At 42.2% G+C, this 23,539-nt stretch overlaps 2 protein-coding genes across 2 annotated transcripts in view; both read right to left on the minus strand.

Annotated features, from left to right (window-relative positions):
• Window positions 1–3,280: 3,280 nt before the first annotated feature.
• On the minus strand, window positions 3,281–15,567 carry LOC112248402 (ras-related protein Rab-35). The gene is made up of 6 exons (XM_024417385.2): window positions 15,267–15,567; window positions 10,442–10,492; window positions 10,173–10,296; window positions 6,218–6,342; window positions 5,604–5,728; window positions 3,281–5,415 (listed from the first exon to the last, which is right to left on the minus strand). Exons 1-6 carry the CDS (start codon window positions 15,316–15,318, stop codon window positions 5,287–5,289), a joined length of 606 nt encoding a protein of 201 aa, XP_024273153.1. The 5' UTR covers window positions 15,319–15,567; the 3' UTR covers window positions 3,281–5,286.
• Window positions 15,568–15,956: 389 nt separating this feature from the next.
• LOC112248401 (eIF-2-alpha kinase activator GCN1) overlaps window positions 15,957–23,539 on the minus strand; it is a 32,496-nt gene continuing 24,913 nt past the window's right edge. Inside the window, exons 50-57 of the mRNA XM_024417384.2 lie at window positions 20,984–21,214; window positions 20,543–20,736; window positions 20,243–20,357; window positions 18,098–18,194; window positions 17,486–17,634; window positions 17,256–17,366; window positions 16,830–17,051; window positions 15,957–16,668 (exon numbers count right to left, since the gene is read on the minus strand). Coding sequence (XP_024273152.1) covers window positions 16,543–16,668; window positions 16,830–17,051; window positions 17,256–17,366; window positions 17,486–17,634; window positions 18,098–18,194; window positions 20,243–20,357; window positions 20,543–20,736; window positions 20,984–21,214 — 1,245 coding nt within the window. The 3' untranslated portion in view covers window positions 15,957–16,542. The remainder of the gene's footprint in view (window positions 16,669–16,829; window positions 17,052–17,255; window positions 17,367–17,485; window positions 17,635–18,097; window positions 18,195–20,242; window positions 20,358–20,542; window positions 20,737–20,983; window positions 21,215–23,539) is intronic.

The raw sequence follows: 23,539 nt of genomic DNA on the forward strand, positions 1-23,539 counted from the left end.
CCATTAAAATAACATCAAATTGATCAGAAATATAGTGTAGACATTGTTAATGTTGTAAATGACTATTGTAGCTGGAAACGTCAGATTTTTTAATGGAATATCTACATAGGCGTACAGAGGCCCATCATCAGCAACCATCACTCCTGTGTTCCAACGGCATGTTGTGTTAGCTAATCCAAGTTTATCCTTTTAAAAGGCTAATTGATCATTAGAAAACCCTTTTGCAATTATGTTAGCACAGCTGAAAACTGTTGTCCTGATCTGCAAAACACCAGTCTCAACGTCAATAGTGAAGAGGTGACTACGGGATGCTGGCCTTCTAGGCAGAGTTGCAAAGAAAAAGCCATATCTCAGACTGGCCAATAAAAAGAAAAGATTAAGATGGGCAAAAGAACACAGACACTGGACAGAGGAACTCTGCCTAGAAGGCCAGAATCCCAGAGTCACCTCTTCACTGTTGACGTTGAGACTGGTGTTTTGCGAATACTATTTAATGAAGCTGCCAGGTGAGGACTTGTGAGACGTCTGTTTCTCAAACTAGACACTCTAATGTACTTGTCCTCTTGCTCAGTTGTGCACCGGGGCCTCCCACTCCTCTTTCTATTCTGGTTTGAGCCAGTTTGCGCTGTTCTGTGAAGGGAGTAGTACACAGCGTTGTACGAGATCTTCAGTTTCTTGGCAATTTCTCGCATGGAATAGCCTTCATTTCTCAGAACAAGAATAGACTGACGAGTTTCAGAAGAAAGTTATTTGTTTCTGGCCATTATGAGCCAGTAATCGAACCCACAAATGCTGACGCTCCAGATACTCAACTAGTCTAAAGAAGGCCAGTTTTATTGCTTCTTTAATCGTAACAGTTTTCAGCTGTGCTAACATAATTGCAGAAGTGTTTTCTAATGATCGGTTAGCCTTTTAAAATGCTAAACTTGGATTAGCTAACACAACGTGCCATTGGAACACAGGAGTGATGGTTGCTGATAATGGGCCTATGTACTCCGTTTTCAGCTACAATCGTCATTTACAACATTAACAATGTCTACACTGTATTTCTGATCAATTTGATGTTATTCTAATGGACAAAAACAAGGAAATGTCCAAGTGACCCCAAACTTTTGAACAGTAGTGTATACAGTGGGGCAAAAAAGTATTTAGTCAGCCACCAATTGTGAAAGTTCTCCCGCTTAAAAAGATGAGAGAGGCCTGTAATTTTCATCATAGGTACACTTCAACTATGACAGACAAAATGAGAAAATCCAGAAAATAACATTGTAGGATTTTTAATGAATTTATTTGCAAATTATGGTGGAAAATAAGTATTTGGTCACCTACAAACAAGCTAGATTTCTGGCTCTCACAGACCTGTAACTTCTTCTTTAAGAGGCTCCTCTGTCCTCCACTCGTTACCTGTATTAATGGCACCTGTTTGAACTTGTTATCAGTATAAAAGACACCTGTCCACAACCTCAAACAGTCACACTCCAAACTCCACTATGGCCAAGACCAAAGAGCTGTCAAAGGACACCAGAAACAAAATTGTAGACCTGCACCAGGCTGGGAAGACTGAATCTGCAATAGGTAAGCAGCTTGGTTTGAAGAAATCAACTGTGGGAGCAATTATTAGGAAATGGAAGACATACAAGACCACTGATAATCTCCCTCGATCTGGGGCTCCACGCAAGATCTCACCCCGTGGGGTCAAAATGATCACAAGAACGGTGAGCAAAAATTCCAGAACCACACGGGGGGACCTAGTGAATGATCTGCAGAGAGCTGGGACCAAAGTAACAAAGCCTACCATCAGTAACACACTATGCCGCCAGGGACTCAAATCCTGCAGTGCCAGACGTGTCCCCCTGCTTAATCCAGTACATGTCCAGGCCCGTCTGAAATTTGCTAGAGAGCATTTGGATGATCCAAAATAGAACTTTTGGTAAAAACTCAACTCGTCGTATTTGGAGGACAAAGAATGCTGAGTTGCATCCAAAGAACACCATACCTACTGTGAAGCATGGGGGTGGAAACATCATGCTTTGGGGCTGTTTCTCTGCAAAGGGACCAGGACGACTGATCCGTGTAAAGGAAAGAATGAATGGGGCCATGTATCGTGAGATTTTGAGTGAGAACCTCCTTCCATCAGCAAGGGCATTGAAGATGAAACGTGGCTGGGTCTTTCAGCATGACAATGATCCCAAACACACCGCCCGGGTAACGAAGGAGTGGCTTCGTAAGAAGCATTTCAAGGTCCTGGAGTGGCCTAGCCAGTCTCCAGATCTCAACCCCATAGAAAATCTTTGGAGGGAGTTGAAAGTCCGTGTTGCCCAGCAACAGCCCCAAAACATCACTGCTCTAGAGGAGATCTGCATGGAGGAATGGGCCAAAATACCAGCAACAGTGTGTGAAAACCTTGTGAAGACAAAGAAAACGTTTGACCTCTGTCATTGCCAACAAAGGGTATATAACAAAGTATTGAGATAAACTTTTGTTATTGATCAAATGCTTATTTTCAACCATAGTTTGCAAATAAATTCATTAAAAATCCTATAATGTGATTTTCTGGATTTTTTTTTTCATTTTGTCTGTCATAGTTGAAATGTACCTATGATGAAAATTACAGGCCTCTCTCATCTTTTTAAGTGGGAGAACTTGCACAATTGGTGGCTGACTAAATACTTTTGTTGCCCCACTGTATGTATTACACATTATGAATATGCATACTCATTCAAATATTGTACATATGACATGACAAACAAATTTTTCCTATATTGATGACACTTTCATAACGAGGTACATAATATTTATGATGGAAGAAATGTGTAAGAGTATGGTTTTATATTCATAGCAAATTACTATTTTTAGTAATGGGGAAAAAATATCCAAATATTGTAAATGAGAAGTGATTTTTCTAGCAATTTTCCAAGGGAAAGTGTACCCAATGAATGTGATTCTATATGTGGAGGCCACTGTGAAAAAATAAAATGGGGACAGAAATAAACTGTCTTGGTAGTGTTCTTACTTTGGCTCCACTCCATATATTGAGAAAAAGCCCTTGCCTTCTATGGACAAAACTCCCATTTATCAGGCCACTTACAGTCAAAGTAAATGAATGCTCTACACTGTGAGTTCATATAGTTTCATTGTGGTCAACAACAAAGAAGAAAACAGCTTTATAGAAGATATTTAAGTTGCACAATTCCTACATAGTTTTATTAACAAAAAGCAAGAAGACAGAAGCCCAACAAGAATCAAGAGCAAGCTTCAAATAATTGACAAGAGAGATCAGTCATTGTGTCAAATATTTATTATTTTAAAAGGTTGATTTGATTAAATTCATGAAGGGAACTGAATAGTACATCTCTTTCTCCAGTGTACAGCAAACCACAGCTGATAAGTGTGTTTCAACCATAGCACACAAGGCATGTCAATACATGCACAATTGTGTGTGCGAATGTGTGTATGTTCTGTATATTGAATATAAAACACACAACTATATTTATATACACATAATGAATAGAAATCATACAGTCTGGAATTTGATCCCATTTCTCCACTGCTTGGCTTGCATCACCCAGAGCTCAGGTTGTGGCACTGTCATGTTCCCCACCTCAATGGTTGTCTGGTTAGGGTCACAGAGATTTCCCAAACCCACATCATGGCCACCTCAGCCTACACCAGTTACCCTCAAGCAGAGGGAGAGGTATTCAGGGCCCGATGTGTGTAGGAAAGTGCTACGGTAAAGGTTCTCATTGCTCCATCACTAATGCTCCCCCATAGCAGACCCTCAGGAAGGAAACAGTCTCTCACTGCCAGCCTGCCACTCACTCAGTCAAGCAGAACACTGGATAGTAAGACTTCGGTTAAACAGGTAACCAGATAGTCACAAGTCCTAGATAGAAACATGACGAAACCACCAGGCATACGTGTTAATAGTTCAGAACATTTTGCAAGCTCCTTGATAGCTTATGAATACTAAAATGCATGTCAGATACCTTATACATACCCCTTCAAACAGTGTTAAGTGCTGAACACACACACACACGGCTAACCAGTCAGCTATGGATCAGGATCACTGCACCGACTACAATAAACCTCCCATTTCTTGTCAACACCATCCTCCTGGCACAAACCAAATGCACCCTGCACTGATAGATGTTATAATTAAAATGCACCACAAGTGGCGGAAGCTAAGGGGGTTGAATCCATAGCTGTGAGAGGTGCTGATATGAGGTGTTTGGTGCATGGGAGTAGAGGCCAGAGGCTGGAGTGTGGTTAGAGAGTGGTTCCTGGGCTCTCTCCCTGAGGGCTACCTGTGCCCCTACAGACCCTAACCCCAAATTACTACACCCAGTGGGTCTCTATGGCAACAGTCCAATAAGGGGAGACAGTTTCTAACTATTTCATTCACAACATATTGGCAGTATCATTGTTTTAAAAAAGTGGAAGATTTTTTTCTTCTTTTAAAAACAAACTTAGCGCACAATAAGACTGCAGTGAGTGGTGATGGCAGAGCATTGCGTCCCAGCCAGGGCCATGGGAGTGGTTCACTGCTCTGAAAACCTCTCTAGAAACCAGTCGTTGGCTAGAGATTAAGGGGAAGAGGAGAAAAAGCTTGGCAAAAAAAGAGAACCAAAGATAAGATAGAAGTCACCAGTTTTGTCCATTGGATTAGTTGCTAAAGGTTGCCTATCAATCATCATCCTCATGATATTTTCCCATCAAGTCCAAAAACAAACCAGAAGTTCATAATGGGTTGGGATGAGCCATACAGGTCTGAAAAGTCCAAATAAAAAAAATGTACGAAGGTTGTGAACCCCTTCCCCAGTAAAGATGTTTTACTTAGTCCCTCATTCCAACAACAGACCCCACCCCTCACCCACAAAAAACAAAGAAAATCATCCAAAAAAAAGTGAGTCCTCCACTTCGGGTGCACAGTTTCACTTGACTCAATGTCCCGTGTGAAGTGGAATGAGAAGGACAAAATAGATACCGATGTAAGAATATATGCATATAGAAATCTGAGCATTATGGCCATCACTTGTCTGCTTGCAGATCCTTCAAGGAGGATCACTGTTAAATAGTGCTCATCTGCTGAATTCCAAATAAAACTTCTGACTTCTAATAAAATCTGTACATTTATTTTTTTTCTTCATGATTTTTGTCCAAAGGGGACTTTTTTCCCATTGTATATTTATTAAATCTATCTTGTCTTAATTTAGATGCTTGGAGTCCCATCCCGTGTGTGTTCTCTGGAGCAGACGCTGCTGAACTTTGTGAGTGGGTTCGAGTTCGCTAGCAGCACTTTTTCTTTCGTTTACTGTTCTTGGTGAGTTTGACCACGTCATTCTGTTGCTGCTGCTGCTGCTTGGCCTGCACCTCCTTCTTGGCTCTCAGCACTAGCTCTGTGATGCAGTTAAACATCTGCAGGGAAAACACAAAACAACACAATATGGTAAACAATCAACTACATTGTTTTGGATGAGAGATTGTTATATATTTTCCTCCAATGAAGCAACAACAACCTCACCTTTAAGCCTGTGTTCCATGAACAATTCTACCCACTCAACTTTCCATGACTAATATTACAGGGTCCCTGGCCAATGACTTACCTCTTCCACATTGATGTTCTCTTTTGCACTCGTCTCAAAGAGGTTGATGCTCATCTGCTCTGCAAACTTCTGTGCGTCAGTAGTCTCCACCACCTTTGAGTTGGGATCGTCGTTCTTGTTTCCCACTAAGGCAGAATAGGAATAGAAAGACCTTTTTAGCGTTCTGCTCAACTGGATCTAGGATCCGTTCAAATCTGTTGCATTTTTTCCAGATTCCTCAGTTTCGTTTTCCCCGGTTTCAGATTATTTTACGTTTTTCACTCTCAAAATTACACTTTTTTGTATAGATAAAACAAAATTGTATGTTCTGTGTATATGTCGATGCAATAAGTGATAGACAAATGTGTGCACTGCACACAGACAGGGGCATTCCTATTCTGTTGCTTCATTATTTTCATGTCTTATGAGAAATTTGTGCAAATTAATAAGTGTTCTAATTAGTTAACAGCATTCAATAAAAGTTAAACGATTTTTTATATTGTTGAATTCCATTTTAATGTCTGGATTCCGCAATTCCGTCCACTGCAAGGATTTCATACGGCCTTAAGCAAGGGTCCCTGCTGCAAAAACACTGCACTGAGTAAAGGTATTTGAAACAGGTGGACTGGACTCACCTAATATTCGACACACGTCATCACAGTTCTGGTTGATTTCATGTAGCCATCGTTTCACATTGACAAAGGATTCGGCACTTGTGACATCATATACCACTATGACCCCATGTGTTCCTCTGTAGTATCTGGAGACAGACAGAAAGAGAGAGCAGTCAGCATGTTGACCTCAAGTCCAATAGTGGGAGCCTAACTTAGAGAACAGAGTCACACTATTACACAAACACACATTGGCAATTTCAATCAATCCCAACTGATGTTAACAAAGCAAAGAGTATGATTGAAGACAAATGAGCCCAGGACTGCACATGCTCACATTAAGATGCGATGCTTTTTTATGATCCAATAGACTTACACCTTTTCCAATAAATGGCACAATATAAGACAATTTCCTTTTGTCATTCCTATAACAGCCAAAATTAACTGAAAGCATATAACATATACACTGACTCCACATGCTGCTCAGAGTTCAATAATCCATATTAATTATAGTGTTCCTGAAAGGATGAGAGCAAGAAGGAGTGTCTCTGAGGCAGGGTGTGGCAACGGTCAGCAGGAAGCCAGGGATAATGCTCACCACAGTTTTCCTTTGAAGACGAAAGAGTCCAGTGGACTATGACAAAGACTGATGTACAGGTAATTGCCAAAATAAAGGAAACACTTTTTATATTTATTTAACTGTTATTTTACCAGGTAAGTTGACTGAGAACACATTCTCATTTACAGCAACGACCTGGGGAATAGTTACAGGGGAAAGGAGATGGATGAATGAGCCAATTGTAAACTGGGGATGATTAGGTGGCCATGATGTTGAGTGCCAGATTGGGAATTTAGCCAGCACCCCTTTATCCACAGATGGGACCGCAGTGGAGAAGGTGGAAAGCTTCAAGTTCCTCGGCGTACACATCATACAGACAGTGGGGTGAAGAAGGCGCTACAGCGCCTCTTCAACCTCAGGAGTCTAAAGAAATTTGGCTTAACACCTAAAACGCTCACAAACTTTTACAGATGCACAATTGAGAGCATCCTGTCAGGCTGTATCACCGCCTGGTACTGCAACTGCATAGCCCACAACCGCAAAGCTCTCCAGAGGGTGGTGCGGTCTGCCCAACGCATTACCAGGGGCAAACTTCCCGCCCTCCTGGACACCTACAGCACCCCTGATGTCACAGGAAGGCCAAAAAGATCAACCACCCGAGCCACTGCTTGTTCACCCCACTACCATCCAGAAGGCAAGGTCAGTACAGGTGCATCAAAGCAGAGACCGAGAGACTGACAAACAGCTTCTATCTCAAGACCATCAGACTGCTAAACAGCCATCACCAGCACATCAGAGGCGGCTGCCTATAGGCATAGATTAGGGATCACTGGCAACTTTTAGAAATGGATCACTAGCCACTTTGATAATGTCCTGCATCTAGCATCTCATCCCATACGTATAAACTGTACTCCACACTATTCTACGGTATCTTAGTCACTTTAAAATTGTGTTTACATATTGCATCACCCATTTCATATATACAGTTGAAGTCGGTTAGGACATCTACTTTCTCCAACAATTGTTTAAAGACAGATTATTTCACTTAGTCACAATTCTAGTTGGTCAGAAGTTTACATACACTATGTTGACTGTGCCTTTAAACAGCTTGGAAATTTCCAGAAAATGATATCATGGCTTTAGAAGCTTCTGATAGGATAATTGACATAATTTGAGTCAATTGGAGGTGTATCTGTAAGGCCTACCTTCAAACTCAGTGCTTCTTTGCTTGACATCATGGAAAAAATCCAAAGAAATCTGAAAAAAAATTGCAGACCTCCACAAGTCTGGTTCATCTTTGGGAGCAATTTCCAAACGCCTGAAGGTACCACGTTCATCTGTACAAACAATAGTACGCAAGTATAAACACGCAGCCATCATACCGCTCAGGAAGGAGACGCTTTCTGTCTCCTAGAGATGAACGTACTTTGGTGCGAAAAGTGCAAATTAATCCCAGAACAGCAGCAAAGGACCTGGAGGAAACAGGTACAAAAGTATCTATATCCACAGTAAAACAAGTCCTGGATCAACATAACCTGAAAGGCAGCTCAGCAAGGAAGAAGCCACTGCTCCAAAACCGACAAAAAAAAAAAAGACAGACTACAGTTTGCAACTACACATGGGGATAAAATCTATGCCAAGACGCAATGAAGATGTTCTGGCGGGTCGTGTTGGCCCAGCGTCCTATTAAGACACTTTATGCTGGTGTTTCTTTTATTTTGGCAGTTACCTGTATATAGGCTATACAGAGCTGGAAGTAGAGGACAGCCACAGTATTCATGAACAAACCAAAAAAATGTCTGAATAAGTTTGACTAGGACCCAAAATGAAGGTGCATCCCCAATCTGACTGCACCACACACACAAAAAGCACAATAGGCCTTTCAAAGGGGCGGGTGGTGTGTGTGTTTGTGTGAGATATTGTAATGGCCTAACACACACAGCCCAGGAGTAAGGGGGCAGTCAGCAGGGGTGTTCTGCACAGATGAATGGAGAACCACAAACACACAGTGGGCGCTTGAGCCAGACTCCAGTCTCTCCCTCCCTCCCTCTCTCTCCCTCCCTCCCTCCCTCCCTCCCCACACACACACACACACACACACGCTGCTGTCCATAAAGACAAACATATGGCAGCTACTGGACTGTGACTGACGGAAGGACATATGGCAAAATACACCCTGGGTGGGCTGACCATTTACCTTACGGAGGTGGGGTTTCCCACTCCAGCACGCAGGGCTCTGTGAGCCATCTCTATCCTGAAATTCACATAGACCTAATGAGGCACCATGCCACTCTACTTCTCCACAATTAACAATCAGGGAAAACAACCCAGCAGTAGCAGTCTCCACCTCCCTCCTCACACAGCCAGGTTCCCTCTGCTCAGTAGAAAACACACACTGAATCCATGCTGTAGACTTCTAGAGGTTTTCCCATAGGAAAACCAGCAGCTCTGTTTCTGAGAAGAAATTGACACATTTCCCAGGGGGCTTGGGAAACATGCACAGGTTCAAATGCCTCTCTTTCTCAACACCTTTGTCAGTTCCTCACTGTTGTTATTGTAAATTGAGTGAATATCCAAAGCAGCAAGGTTTTTTTTATATGCTGTCCTATTCATGACAAACTGAGAGCATTGTGAGTCAGACGGTTGTTAGGTCATTCTCACTAGCTCACAGACCTTTACCCTACCCTCCTGAGTGACGGCATTCTTGTTCAGGAATGCTAACTGCTCATTACTACACATATTTCTCATGAGAGAGAGGAGAAAGGCTGGGCACACTCTCTCAGCCACTCCAGCTTAGGAAGCACTCACTTGAGAGAAAATACCTGCCATAGTAAAAAAAAACAAAAAAAACAATATGAATTCAGAGAGGAATGTCTTCCAATTCGGTCATTGTTAGTTATTTGTGCCACAATTTTAAAAAGGCAATGACCCTATTCCACTTGGCAAAAAAATTAATTATCTGGTAGCCAGAGCAATACCTGTGTCCCAAGAAACCCAGGCTCTACACAAGTAATTATCTGTCAAACATGGAGCCGAAACACACAACGGACAGAAAATGAGAAACTTGGACAATGGAGGCAAGCACAAGAAAATGTAAAAAAAGGAAGAAAATAAATTGCATTGGCACTAATTTCTGCAATAGAAATAGAAACCAGGTGAAGCAACTCCATGGGGATGACACCCAAGTGAGAGAGCCATTGAGCTCCAACCTTTACCGTCCTATAATTCTGACTAAAAACCGCCTGTTACTAAAATTTGTAATTAAGGTCTGTGGGACATTCCATCAGATTCCAAAAAAAACATGGAAATGATTCTAGTCTTTGAGAAGTACTTGCTCAAACTATCATAAAAGTTGGCCTCGTAAAAAAATACTGCAGCTCTCCATGTGTGTGCGTGTTAGTCATCCCTGCCTGTACTCACGTGGAGGTGATGGTGCGGAAGCGCTCCTGTCCTGCCGTATCCCAGATCTGCAGCTTCACCTTCTCCCCATTGATCTCCACTGTCCGGATCTTGAAGTCCACTCCAATCGTGGTGATGTAGCTACCTGCAAACAACAACAAAAACAACACAAGTTATGAGACCCAGTGTCTGATTTTGCAAGGCAAATACTCACTGTACGTAGTGTGGGTTGGACAGTTGTTCAAATACAACAGAACAAACAACTTATAACCTGATAGATTTACTCTTACCTGAAAATGTGTTGTCTGCAAACCGCAGGAGGAGACTGCTCTTCCCCACTCCTGAAATGAAGAGAAAATGACAGGTTGAGAGTCAGATTAAAAAGGCTTCCAACTCAGTAGATTTGATTTCTTACCACCCTTTAATTATGACGTTTAGGCTACACAGAGGTTTTCATGAGTAAGCTAATTTGAAGCAAGATGTAGATTTATCTGACTTCGAGTTATGTTTTGCAAATATATGCTTGCCACCAGAGTCATCATATTTCCATAGCTCTGTTTTTCTCTGACCATGAAAGAGCCAGGAGGAATAACAGAGGACGATAACCATTTGCTGCCTGCACCTGCACGCCCGACTAGCATCAGCACCCTGGATGGTTACGACCAAGAATATGTGGACATCTATAAGTACCTAGGTGTCTGGCTAGACAGTAAACTCTCCTTCCAGACTCATATCAAACATCTCCAATCTAAAATCAAATCTAGAGTCGGCTTTCTATTCCGCAACAAAGCCTCCTTCACTCACGCCGCCAAACTTACCCTAGTAAAACTGACTATCCTACCGATCCTCGACTTCGGCGATGTCATCTACAAAATAGCTTCCAACACTCTACTCAGCAAACTGGATGCCGTTTATCACAGTGCCATCCGTTTTGTTACTAAAGCACCTTATACCACCCACCACTGCGACCTGTATGCTCTAGTCGGCTGGTCCTCGCTACATATTCGTCGCCAGACCCACTGGCTCCAGGTCATCTACAAGTCCATGTAAAGTAAAGCTCCGCCTTATCTCAGTTCACAGGTCACCATGGCAACAATCACCCGTAGCACACACTCCAGCAGGTGTATCTCATTGACCATCCCTAAAGCCAACACCTCATTTGGCCGCCTTTCCTTCCAGTTCTCTGCTGCCTGTGACTAGAACGAATTGCAAAAATCGCTGAAGTTGGAGACTTATCTCCCTCACCAACTTTAAACATCTGCTATCTGAGCAGCTAACCGATCGCTACTGTACATAGTCCATCTGTAAATAGCCCACCCAATTTACCTACCTCATCCCCATACTGTTTTTATTTATTTACTTTGCTGCTCTTTTGCACACCAGTATCTCTACCTGTACATGACCATTTGATCATTTATCAATCCAGTGTTAATCTGCTAAATTGTAATTATTCGCCTACCTCCTCATGCCTTTTGCACACAATGTATATACGGACTCTTTCTTTTTTCTACTGTGTTATTGACTTGTTTATTGTTTACTCCATGTGTAACTTTGTGTTGTTGTCTGTTCACACTGCTATGCTTTATCTTGGCCAGGTTGCAGTTGTAAATGAGAACTTGTTCTCAACTAGCCTACCTGGTTAAATAAAGGTGAAATAAAATAAAATAAAATACCACCTAAAACTAGGCTGGTGTGTTCCTGATATCGTATAGATACACTATATATACACAAAAGTATGTGGACATCCCTTCAAATTAGTGACTTTTTCAGCCACACCCGTTGCTGACAGGTGTATAAAATCAAGCACACCGCCATGCAAACTCCATATACAAACATTGACAGTCGAATGGCTTTACTGAAGAGCTCAAGTTACTTTCAAAGTGGCACAGTCATAGGATGCCACCTCCCCAACAAGTCAGTTCATCAAATTTTGGCCCTGCGACAGCTGCCCTGGTCAACAGTGAATGCATATAACCGTAAACATCTAGGAGCAACAATGGCTCAGCCGCGAAGTGGTAGGCCACACAAGCTCACAGAACGGGACCGACGAGCACTAAAGCACGTAGCGAATATTGTTTTATATTGTCTGTCCTCAGTGTGCAACACTCACTACCGAGTTCCAAACTGGCTCTGGAAGCAACGTCAGCACAATAGGTGCTCGTCGGGAGCTTCATGAAATGGATTTCCATGGCTGAGCAGCCGCACACAAGCCTAAGATCACTATGCGCAATACCAAGCATCGGCTGGAGTGGTGTAAAGCTCCCCGCCATTGGACTCTGGAGCAGTGGAAATGCGTTCTCTGGAGTGATGATTCACGCTTCACCATCTGGCAGTCTGACGGAAGAATCTGGGTTTGGCGGATGACAGGTGAACGCTACCCGCCTGAGTGCCAACTGTAAAGTTTGGTGGAGGAGAAATAATCGTGAGGGGCTGTTTTTCCATGATTCGGGCTAGGCCCCTTAGTTCCAGTGAAGGGAAATCTTAATGCTACAGCATACAATGACATACTAGACAATTCTGTGCTTCCAACTTTGTGGCAACAGTTTGGGGAAGGCACTTTCCTGTTTCAGCATGACAATGCCCACGTGCACAAAGCGAGGTCCATACAGAAATAGTTTGTCGAGATCGGTGTGGAAGAACTTGACTGGCCTGGTCAGAGCCCTGACCTCAACTCCATCAAACACCTTTGGGATGAATTGAACGCTGATGGCGAGCCAGACCTAATCACCCAACATCAGTGCTCAACCTCACTAATGCTCAAGGATGAATGGAAGTAATTCCCTGCAGCAATGATCCAACATCTAGTGGAAAGCCTTCCCAGAAGAGTGGAGGCTGTTACAGCAGCAAAGGGGGGGACCAACTCAATATTAATGCCCATGATATCTGAATGAGATGTTTGACAAGAAGGTGTCCACATACTTTTGGTCATGTAGTGTATATTAGCACAGTCAGTCAGCCAGGCCTTGACAGCATGCACTCAGACAAATACATGCCATCTAGTCCATGTATAAAAGACAGTGACAGCTGAACTCTGCATAACCTTTAGTAGGTTTAAGATCACAATAATATAGAGGTGATGGTTTGCAACAAATTATTCTGGTACAGTTCATAACATCCCATGTTGCAAATTACTTGGTACACCAATCAGATGACACTTTCAGTGAATTCACTAAGAGGCAAAGACAGGCAGCTAGCCAACTGTCAGATGAGGAGTTGGCCAAAATGTCAGAGCTTAACTGTGAGTCCAGGCAGAGGTACTACCAGCTCAGATCAGTTGCTAGCTAAAGGTAATGTGATCATGCCTAGCTGCGGTTGATTGGTTAAAAGCCCATCAGAAAACAAATCCCTCTGATCATTCACTGAGTTTTGTTTACTTTCACCAGACAGCATTACTTGCAGCTTTAAGAAACAGATAGTGTTATTTCTGTGGGTAACAATACTTACATCTGTCAGGCCACTAACAACCACATCACCATATCATTGCTACCTTTTAATCAGGCTCTGTCGTAAGCCAGTGAAATCCATCTTTGTTTTGAATGATGGACTGGACAATCCAGTAGTCAGACTTGTTAACAGTGAATGATATCAATGACTGGGTGAGTCGAGGGTAAACCTGTAGAATCTCTGGTACCTGGCAGGTCCATTACCCATCTCTGGTCTAACGGGTAAAACAGTCATCAGTGATACCTGGAGGACTATTATCAGTCTGTGAAGGAGTACCTAGCTGTCATATAGGAACATGTGGTCAAGATATAGTCCCTGAATGTGTCTAGGATGATAAGCAAAAGCACAAGTTACAAAATACAGTATGTCATTCAAAATCATCAATATTGTATTTAAACTAGTTAACAAAATGTGAGGCACAGTAGCCTGGGTGACAGTTGGTTTCTGCTTTGTTAACTGCAGAGGGACCATGAGGTGCAGAAAGGGACCCTTGATCTGAGCTCCTAAACCCTATAAGTGTCAGATCAATCTCAGTAACAATTGCATGTGTAAGTGTGACAGGGGAGGGGACAGGACTTGCATTTGAGCATTGGTTTACATTTTCTCTGGATCTCATAACAGCGGTGCTAATACTGGTACCAGACTGCAGCTGAGGGGACACAGGCCCCTGTGTGTCTGTGGTACTAAGGGGACTGCTTTCTTTCCCACTATTGTGATCAGCTAGTTGACAGGGTAGTGCCAGGACCGGGAGTGTCAATGGATCTTTCCCAACAAAGGGATTGTGATTGTGGAGTTGTCAATGTGGATTTATGTTTTCACCTGAATGCAACCATCTTAAAAAAATATATATATGAGTAGGAGGTAGAAAAACAACGTGGTAGTATTGTTCTTAGCTAATATACCTCATATTCACTGGACTTCTGGCATTTAGTTGGATCATGATATTATGAACGTTTCCTTACTGCATCATTTGTCTACTAGGCCCTAACCAGGGAGCATCTAGAAATCATTCAAGTCAAGGTTATTGTAAACAACTCTGCACTTCACATTTTAATATGCAATTACAAACATAACTACTACTGAAAAAAATATATATATATTTTACTACTACACTGACAAGCCACCTAGCTAGTTGACACAGCAGGATAACGGTTGGTTAACAACTTCAATGGAGCCGCTAGCTACTGGGATCAAATAAAAACACTCGCCAGTAAGTATGTAACGTTAGCTGACTAACGTTAGCTTACTAGCGAACTGTAGTGTAGCTATAACTAGTAATCTAATAGCACTTTGCTAGCTTTACGAAGTAATGTAAACATTTAGTTACAATGTACACACTTGGAACACCATAATACTTGGGCAGTCAAGTATCCCGCATAAATAACATTCTTAGAATGGATGGAATTCGTCCCAGTATAGACGCTAATACACTATCGTGCAGCGAGCGATATCCGGCCTGATCCGCTGACAGCCTGCGATACACAACCTCCGCCCTAGTCACCGCTCTTTCCCATTGCTCGAAAATATTGGATGTGGACTTTTAAAATGAAGACGTCAACTTAAAACTGAGTCCAAAATCACGTTATGAACCTCGACCTACATTTCTGCGACTCGTCGTGTAAAAACCTAGAAAGGCCCATTTCCCGTCACACATCCCCGGTATTCGCTTACCACTGTCACCGATGATGAGCAGCTTGAAGAGGTAATCGTAGTCCCTGGCCATGCCGGTAGTTGGTGGGTCACCCCGCCTTTTGCTGTTACTTTGGTCTTCCTCTCGACTTGCTGTCTGTACCCTTGGCTTGTAATTCACCAACCCTACCCCCGATATGAATGAGTGTGCCCAATTGCTAGCCCCCGAGCCGGCGGTGTCAGCAATCCTCTCCCTCTGCTGCAAATAGCCGGAAACTCCGCTTCCTTCTCTGGTAGTTACTGCACAGTGTTGTGCACCCAACCCTACGCGAACTATGCTCACTGCGCAGACGCACGACAAAGTGGGACCATTAATCCATTTGGGCCCATTGATTCTAGCCACCATGCAGGGAGCCGTTGAAAGTTTGCACCTTTCCATTTGTTCGTAAATAATTCTACACCTTTGACCTAGACAGACTGCATTCGGAGCAACACAATTGCTAAAACGCACCACATCCAGTCTCATGTGTATCCAAGTCATAGGCAGCAGTTTTTCACTCTTAACTAAGGGATACTTCTCTGAATTTACAGAGGACATATGACTTACTAGCTCCATTTCCAATTTGTGTAACTTGTGTTGTATACTGGTGAATGCAATTAGATAAATATAATGAGTGACGTTCACAAGGTGGCAAAAAGTCTTGAGGTAATTCAGACTAATTCAAACCATTATGAAATCAAGGTCTTTATTTGATTTATTTTTACAACCTTATAATTGTTTAGAATATCAACTTTATCATAAAGGTAACAGGTTGCGTTCCCCACACACACAAAGCAGAGGTATAAAACCCAGAGGATAAGCAATGGGAGAAATTTAATTGCTGCTTTGTTATACTAGTATCAGTGATGCTCGAAATAAATTCAATAAAATAAGAGGGACATTGAATACACATTTAAAATGTCAAAGGAATTGGCACAAATTACCTTCTTTATGCAGTGAGCTCACTCAGGAAATTTAACTGCACTTAGTGAGATGAAACAAATGTCCTAAATGTATGTTTAGAGCCACTAAAACATCAAAAAATGAAATAATTGTCCAAAGGGGGGGATTATGAAGGAAAGTGAGTAAATTCATACCTTTTCCTTGGTCCATGGATAACATGGAGTTAATGGGGATGTATGTGTGTGTGAGGGTTCTCTCCATAGATGTATGTATTTGTGAGACGTGACAGCAGAGTTTTTCTTGATTGCTGTGGAGGTCTTTTCTGAGTACATGAGCAACCGTATGGATTTGTCAAGCTGTGTTCAGTCCTGCCCATCACGTGAGGATGGTGTCGTCAATCTCTTCGTTAGAGTCTGGAAGGCTGGAGATCTTCCTCAGGGAGCGGCGGTGACAGTCAGACAGCAGGTCATTACTTGCGGAGTCAAGGATGGCACTAACGCTCTGAAAGACAAACATAACATTACAGAGTGAGAGATTAGAATATTATTGGACAAGTACACCAGATGCACAATGCACAACTTAAATCCATCAGCCCGAGTATTGTCCTCTTTATAATGAGTATTGAGACTGTGTGGATGTTTATTTGTGTGTGTGTCACGGACCTGCATGGTCTGCTCTCCCTGGCGCAGTCGGAGCAGGCTGACGATGGTGTGTTCGCTCTGGGCTCTGACACTGGTGTTCTTGTCCTTGGTATTGTCCAGCAGGCTCTTCACCAGAGGCTTGATGAGGGCGGGCTCCAGGGAGGGCGTGGCCTTGTCCTTAAACACCCACCACAGCACCCGCTCCGACACCAGCCTGATGTCACTGGACTGGTTCTGGAGACACTGCAGGGGAAATGACAGGAGAGAGGTTACTGACAAATCCTCAGAGGAGCACTGTCATAGTGGTTCTTATTTCTTACAGATAATATCCATATTCATGCACCCCAAATATTGAACAATATACACACATTCAGTGCTCGATTGGCAAAAAAATGTTGCAAATGGGAAAAAAAGTGACCTTAAAGAGAAAGTACCCCCCTGCCTCACCTTGACAAACTGTGAGATAATGCGCTGTGATGAGCCACTTGCTCCCTCGGTTCTGAGATGATGTCTCATCAGATAGCCCATGGCTCTGATCCCACTGGTGGCTATGGGGATCTTGAGGAGACAAGGCACAGTGTTTAGTCAGAGAAGGTAAAGACAGGGGAAGAGAGTGCTTGGAAAGCAAATCCTTCCATGGTCTGGTTGAACAGAATGAGTAAACTAATGGGATCTACCCTGTCTGCAGTGGCATTGGCAAGGATGGTCTCCATCACAGTTGAACTGTACTCCTCCACACACAGCTGCTCGGGGGCAGACTTGACTGCGATCGCCAGGGCCATACTGCGACCATGACGCACCATCCAGTCCACACCTGATATGTCAGCTAGGAGAAGAGAGGGCACTGTTTTAGTACAAACATGAATGTCTTTCCTTACTGCTTTACCATTTTGATAGAGTGAGGTAGCCCTTTACACTCGTACCCGTATATGATTTTACCATTAATAAGCTTCTAACTTGGAACGTAGTGGCTGTACAGTAACATGCTATAAATTAGGCTTGGGTGATATACCATTTATACTGTATATTTTGAAATACCAACGGTATAATTTTTAATACAGTAAAATGTTTAAAAAATATATATATTATTTTTGGGGGGCTACGGGGGTGAAACTATAAGAAATCTAAGATGAGTCAAATAAATTATATCCAGCTCAGGGCTCCAGCATTTGGTTTGCTGACTTGCTAGCTAAGTGGCTAGCTTTTTGGTTACAAGAGAGACATTCCCTCCTGAAACCCTGGGTAGTGGGTAGTGTGAGGGAGAGTATGGTGTGACAGTAAATTCCTACCCAGGACATGCTGAAGCAACACACTTCTCAGCTCCTCTTCAGACAGGAAGGCACACAGCTCTCCTACACACCCTGCTGAGGACATGCGTGTAGCATCCTACACACACACACACACACACACACACAGTTAGACCGACATCAGTCTACTTAAAGATGCACCTGGTTTCTAAAATTCTAATAGTTCGCCTAATTTCAGTTTGTGACAAAACAAGCAAAAACACTGAAATATATATTCCATAAACAAAAATATAGTATTTTCAGCCGTTTGAAGCTGGTGTACAAAACCGCAAGTAAAAGGAGCAAAAATGAAACTTGAGAACGTGAAGAATAAAAAGTGCACATAGAACAGATCTACCGCTTCTTAGACTTGTTTTCAATGAGAATGACAGATCTATAACACACATTTCTATGTGAATTTGGTCAGGTTGCACAAAAAGTTACATATTGCCGCTTTAAGGCTTTCATACACACATGCTGACAAGGAGGCCAAAAACCACTTTCATAAAGCCACATCCTGCCTAGACTGACGGAAGTCAAGTCTGATCAGAGCTAAAATGTAACATTGCACTCTAAAAGATTCTGTCACTGAAACTTGGATCTGAATGTGTCCTAATGTGAGGTTCAGTATTGCAGGTGAAATATATATTTAGCTAGCAAGATAGAATTGAGTGCAAAACAATATCAGTTTTAACAATTACCACTAACGGAGACAAAGGGGCGATCAGTAGTCTGCCTTAAAAAAATATGTTGCATTCATACGTGCTATAGTCAGTGTATCTGCACGAAGACATACCAGACATGGAAGAGGAAGTGAGACACCCCATTCAAGGCTTTTGTTTGGTTCAATGAAAGTCAAGGAACTACAGTAAGCTTCAAAAGTATTGGGCCAGTGACACTGTTGTTGTTTTGGCTCTGTATGCCAGCACTTTGGATTTTAAATGATACATTGACTATAAGGTTAATGTGCAGACTGCCAACTTTAACTTCAAGGTATTTTCATCCATATCGGATGAACCGTTTAGAAATTACAGCACTTTATGTATATAGTCCCCCATTATAGGGGACCAAAAGTATTGGCACAAATTCACTTATACGTGTATTAAAGTAGTCAAAAGTTTAGTATTTGGTCCCATATTCCTAGCGCGCAATGATTACATCAAGTTTGTCACTCTACAAACTTGTTGGATGCATTTGCTGTTTGTTTTGGTGGCGTTTCATATTTTGTGTCCAATAGAAATGGTAAATAATGTAGTGTGTCATTTTGGAGTTAATTTTATTATAAATAAGAATAATGTTTGTAAACACTTCTGCATTAGTGCGGATGCTACCATGATGATGGATAGTCCTGAATGTATTGTGAATAATGTTGAGTGAGAAAGTTGAGCATAAATATCACCCCCGCCTCTTTGAGGGTATGATATTTGTGCGTATAACTTTCTCACTCTTCATTATTCATGATTCATGATTCAGTCAGGACTATGCATAATAAATGGTAGTATCCGCATTAACGTAGAAGTGTTTAGAAACATATTAGATTCTTATTTACAATAAAAGTGACTCCAAAATGGCACAATACATTATTTACCATTCATTTCTATTGGGCACAAAATAATCTGAAACACAACCAAAACAGCAAATACATTTGTAGAGTCACAAGCTTGATGTAATCATTGCATGTTAGGAATATGGGACCAAATACTAAAAATGGTTGACTATAATACACAACTTAATTTGTCACAATACTTTTAGTCCCCTAAAATGGACGGGGACTATATACAAAAACTGTAGTAATTTCTAAATGGTTAAGCTGATATGGACGAAAATACCCTCAAATTAAAGTCAACAGTCTACACATTAACCAACGTGCTAGAATTGCCAGAGCAAAACATTTGTCACTGTCTGAATACTTCGAGCTCACTGTAACCCGGAACCCAAATCGTGCATACATTTATTTTGTCCCCCCACACAAAACACGATCACGACACGCAGGTTAAAATATCAAAACAAATTCTAGCCCAATTACATTGATTTGGGAACAGGTCGAAAAGCATTAAACATTTACGCCAATTTAGCTAGCTAACTTGCACTTGCTAGCTAACTTGCACACTTGAACCCTCTTCATTTATCCACCATCTTTGTACATACCTCATCATGTCCCAGCATGCTCAGCAATGTCGTGGTAATGTTTTTCCTGATGGCTGGGTCAACCTTTGAACCCGCTCCCTGGATGACAAATCGTAAGGCTTGTAGCATGGTCTCCCTGAAATATGGGAGCAGAACACTAGGATCACAATTTTGATTGATTGAATCTAATCAAAAATAATTTCTTAAATGAGGGGAATCCTATATGGAACTGATCACTACTCTTGATATTGTTTCTCAGTAAGAACACCTGAGGGTTGCTAAATTCCAGAAACATTCCCATAATTTAATGGTTTTGCGTACCTCACTCCGGAGTCCTCAGCGTTGTTGATGGCAGAGAGCTGCTCTGTAAATAGAGGGTCCACCTTGCTGTGGATAGAGACCAGCTGGCCCAGGGCCTCAGCGGCCCTCAGTCTAACCGCCCGGCTGGAGTCCTGCAGAGCCTTTAGGAAGGTGGTCTGGAGCTGGGGCAGGAAGGGCTTCAGGGCTATGCCTACCTGGAGACAGGGGCAGAGCAACAGGGTCAAGACCAGAGCCAGACACCAACCATCGTTCCAGCAGGGAGGAAACTACAGGATTGTGTTTAGTAGGTACAAAATGGGAAACCGTTTAGAAATGGAAGAGCGAAAATAGTTTATTTATTTAATGTATTAACCCCATTTCCCCCCCCAAAATGTCTCATCCCATTTTGTGCTTACCGAACACAGCCTTTAACATCAGACTGAATCATCAGCAGACACTGACCTTGGCCAGCAGCAGGGTGAGTGTCTCTAATAGAGAGGTCTTCACACTCCAGGCAAAGCGGTCTCCCAGGATACGGATGAGCGGTCCGGTAATGTTGACCACAGATGGTCGGAGAGCATCAGGGGATGTCAGCTTGATGACTCCTCCCAGTGCCTTAGCCGCCTCCTCTTTCTGCTCAGGACTGCCTGTCAACACTCCCTCCCTCAGGACTGGCAGGATGCAGGTCACACCCTGGGGAAGAGGGAGAGGAGAAGAAGAAGGGGGGGGGAAGAGGATGAGGGAGGACACAGGGTATATTAACATTAGTCAACCTGAGTTGGAGTAACTTGTAGATGTGACTGTAATTGGTGTTTTTCTATCTACACTTACCCCCACACCAGGATGTGTCACCATATTGGTGTTTTCTATCTAGACTTACCCCCACACCAGGATGTGTCTCACCAGTGTTTTATATTAATATCAACGGTCATCAAAATTGTTAAAAGGTTTTAAAAACAATTATAATAAATTCAACAGTTGGAAAATGGATGAAGATTTTCCAAATGTTTTGAATTGTATAATCCCTCATATATTGACTGAATTATAGCACATAAAACATTTTACTGGCACAGACAAATAATGGACTTCAGGTCATCAATTTTTGTCAAATCTTAAAATGCACTCATATATACACACATACACATTTTCTTAATGTATAAATTCTCTTATATATTTTGTGTTAAGATTAAGAAAATTATATGTGCCTCATTTGCATAAATACACCAGATGTATTTGCATATATTAATCAATTAATATAAAGGTGTGGAACAGGCCCGCAACCACCAAACACTTGCTCAGTCTAACCTACCTGCACGGTCTGGACTACCTCAAATACGTTGTCACGTTCTATTGCATGATTCAAGTGTGTCAATAGCAGGATATCCTCGGATTAAAAATCAACACGCGTGGCTCTAGATTACACCCATGTAAACATACTTTACATTGTTTGCGAGATCAAACATAATATCAATATAATCCGAGTGTATACTTCCGGAAGTTGCTTTCATTGCAGCGCATCTAATTTGTATTAAATACATTTTTTAAATTCCACAAAAAAACGAACGCCCATCAAAATAAGTTATTTTTCTTCTCTTTCTTGTGATGTAAGTGTCGAGACAATGCATTAAATCAACAAAAAGACAATGTATTCCATTGAGCCCATTTCAGCCATTACAAGAGTGTGTTTGACAGGTCATTATAAACATTTTCGCTGTCATAACATTAACGGTAAAAAAAAACTACAGGCACAAGAGTATGAAAGAGTCTAAAATAAGGCAATCAATCTAGCGAGATTTAAGTGACAAGTGGACCTTTTCCCCCCTCAAACACAGGAAATAGATTGCTGAAAGACAGATCCTCAGGTGGGCGGGTGCATGCATGTTGCTAATGTAAGCTCTAGTGTTAAGGTGTCAGCTTGCTTCAGTTCAGCTGGTAACTAGCCGAAGTCGGCTAGGTGAACCGAAGACGTGCGCCTGCATACTCCCTTAAAAAGACCTTCGCTTAAAAAAGGAGAAAAAAGCGTCAATAGTGTGGTTTGTCCATTTTGAGACGCAGTATCCAGTAAACTTCCTCAAAATAGTCAGAATTACATCTAAGATGTTTGGTGCAGTATTTCTCAATGAAATAATGTGCATGAAAACAAGTCTCCTCTCCTTGAATGACAACAAAGACTTAATTGAAGAATCCCTACTGTTGACCAATCACCGACGAAAGGGCATAGACTTTGGCTTGTCTCCAGGAAAAAAATGTGTGTGCCAAAGCAGCCGAAAACACCTTCACTGAAGCAAAAAAATCTAATTGTTGCCATAACGTACAGTGCATTCAAAAGGTATTCAGACCCCTTGACCTTTTCCACATTTTGTTAAATTGGAGCCTTATTCTACAATTGCCCGTCCAGCATCACTACTCTGGACGGTTCTGACTTAGAATATGTGGACTATTACAAATACCTAGGTGTCTGGTTAGACTGTAAACTCTCCTTCCAGACTCACGTTAAGCATCTCCAATCCAAAATTAAATCTAGAATCGGCTTCCTATTTCGCAACAAAGCATCCTTCACGCATGCTTCCAAACATACCCTCGTAAAACTGACCATCCTACCGATCCTCAACTATGGCGATGTCATTTACAAAATACTCGTAGCCAAACCCACTGGCTACAGGTCATCTACAAGTCTTTGCTAGGTAAAGCCCCGCCTTATCTCAGCTCACTGATCACCATAGCAGCACCCACCTGTAGCACGAGCTCCAGCAGGTATATCTCACTGGTCACCCCCAAAGCCAATTCCTACTTTGGTCGCCTTTCCTTCCAGTTCTCTGCTGCCAATGACTGGAACAAACTGTAAAAATCACTGAAGCTGGAGACTCATATCTCCCTCACTAGCTTTAAGCACCAGCTGTCAGAGCAGCTCACAGATCACTGCACCTGTACACAGCCCTTCCAACTACCATCATCCCCTTACTATACTTATTTATCTTGCTCCTTTGCACCCCAGTATCCCTACTTGCACATCTTCTG

The sequence above is a fragment of the Oncorhynchus tshawytscha genome, linkage group LG04 (assembly GCF_018296145.1).
Source record: "Oncorhynchus tshawytscha isolate Ot180627B linkage group LG04, Otsh_v2.0, whole genome shotgun sequence".
NCBI lineage: Eukaryota > Metazoa > Chordata > Actinopteri > Salmoniformes > Salmonidae > Oncorhynchus > Oncorhynchus tshawytscha.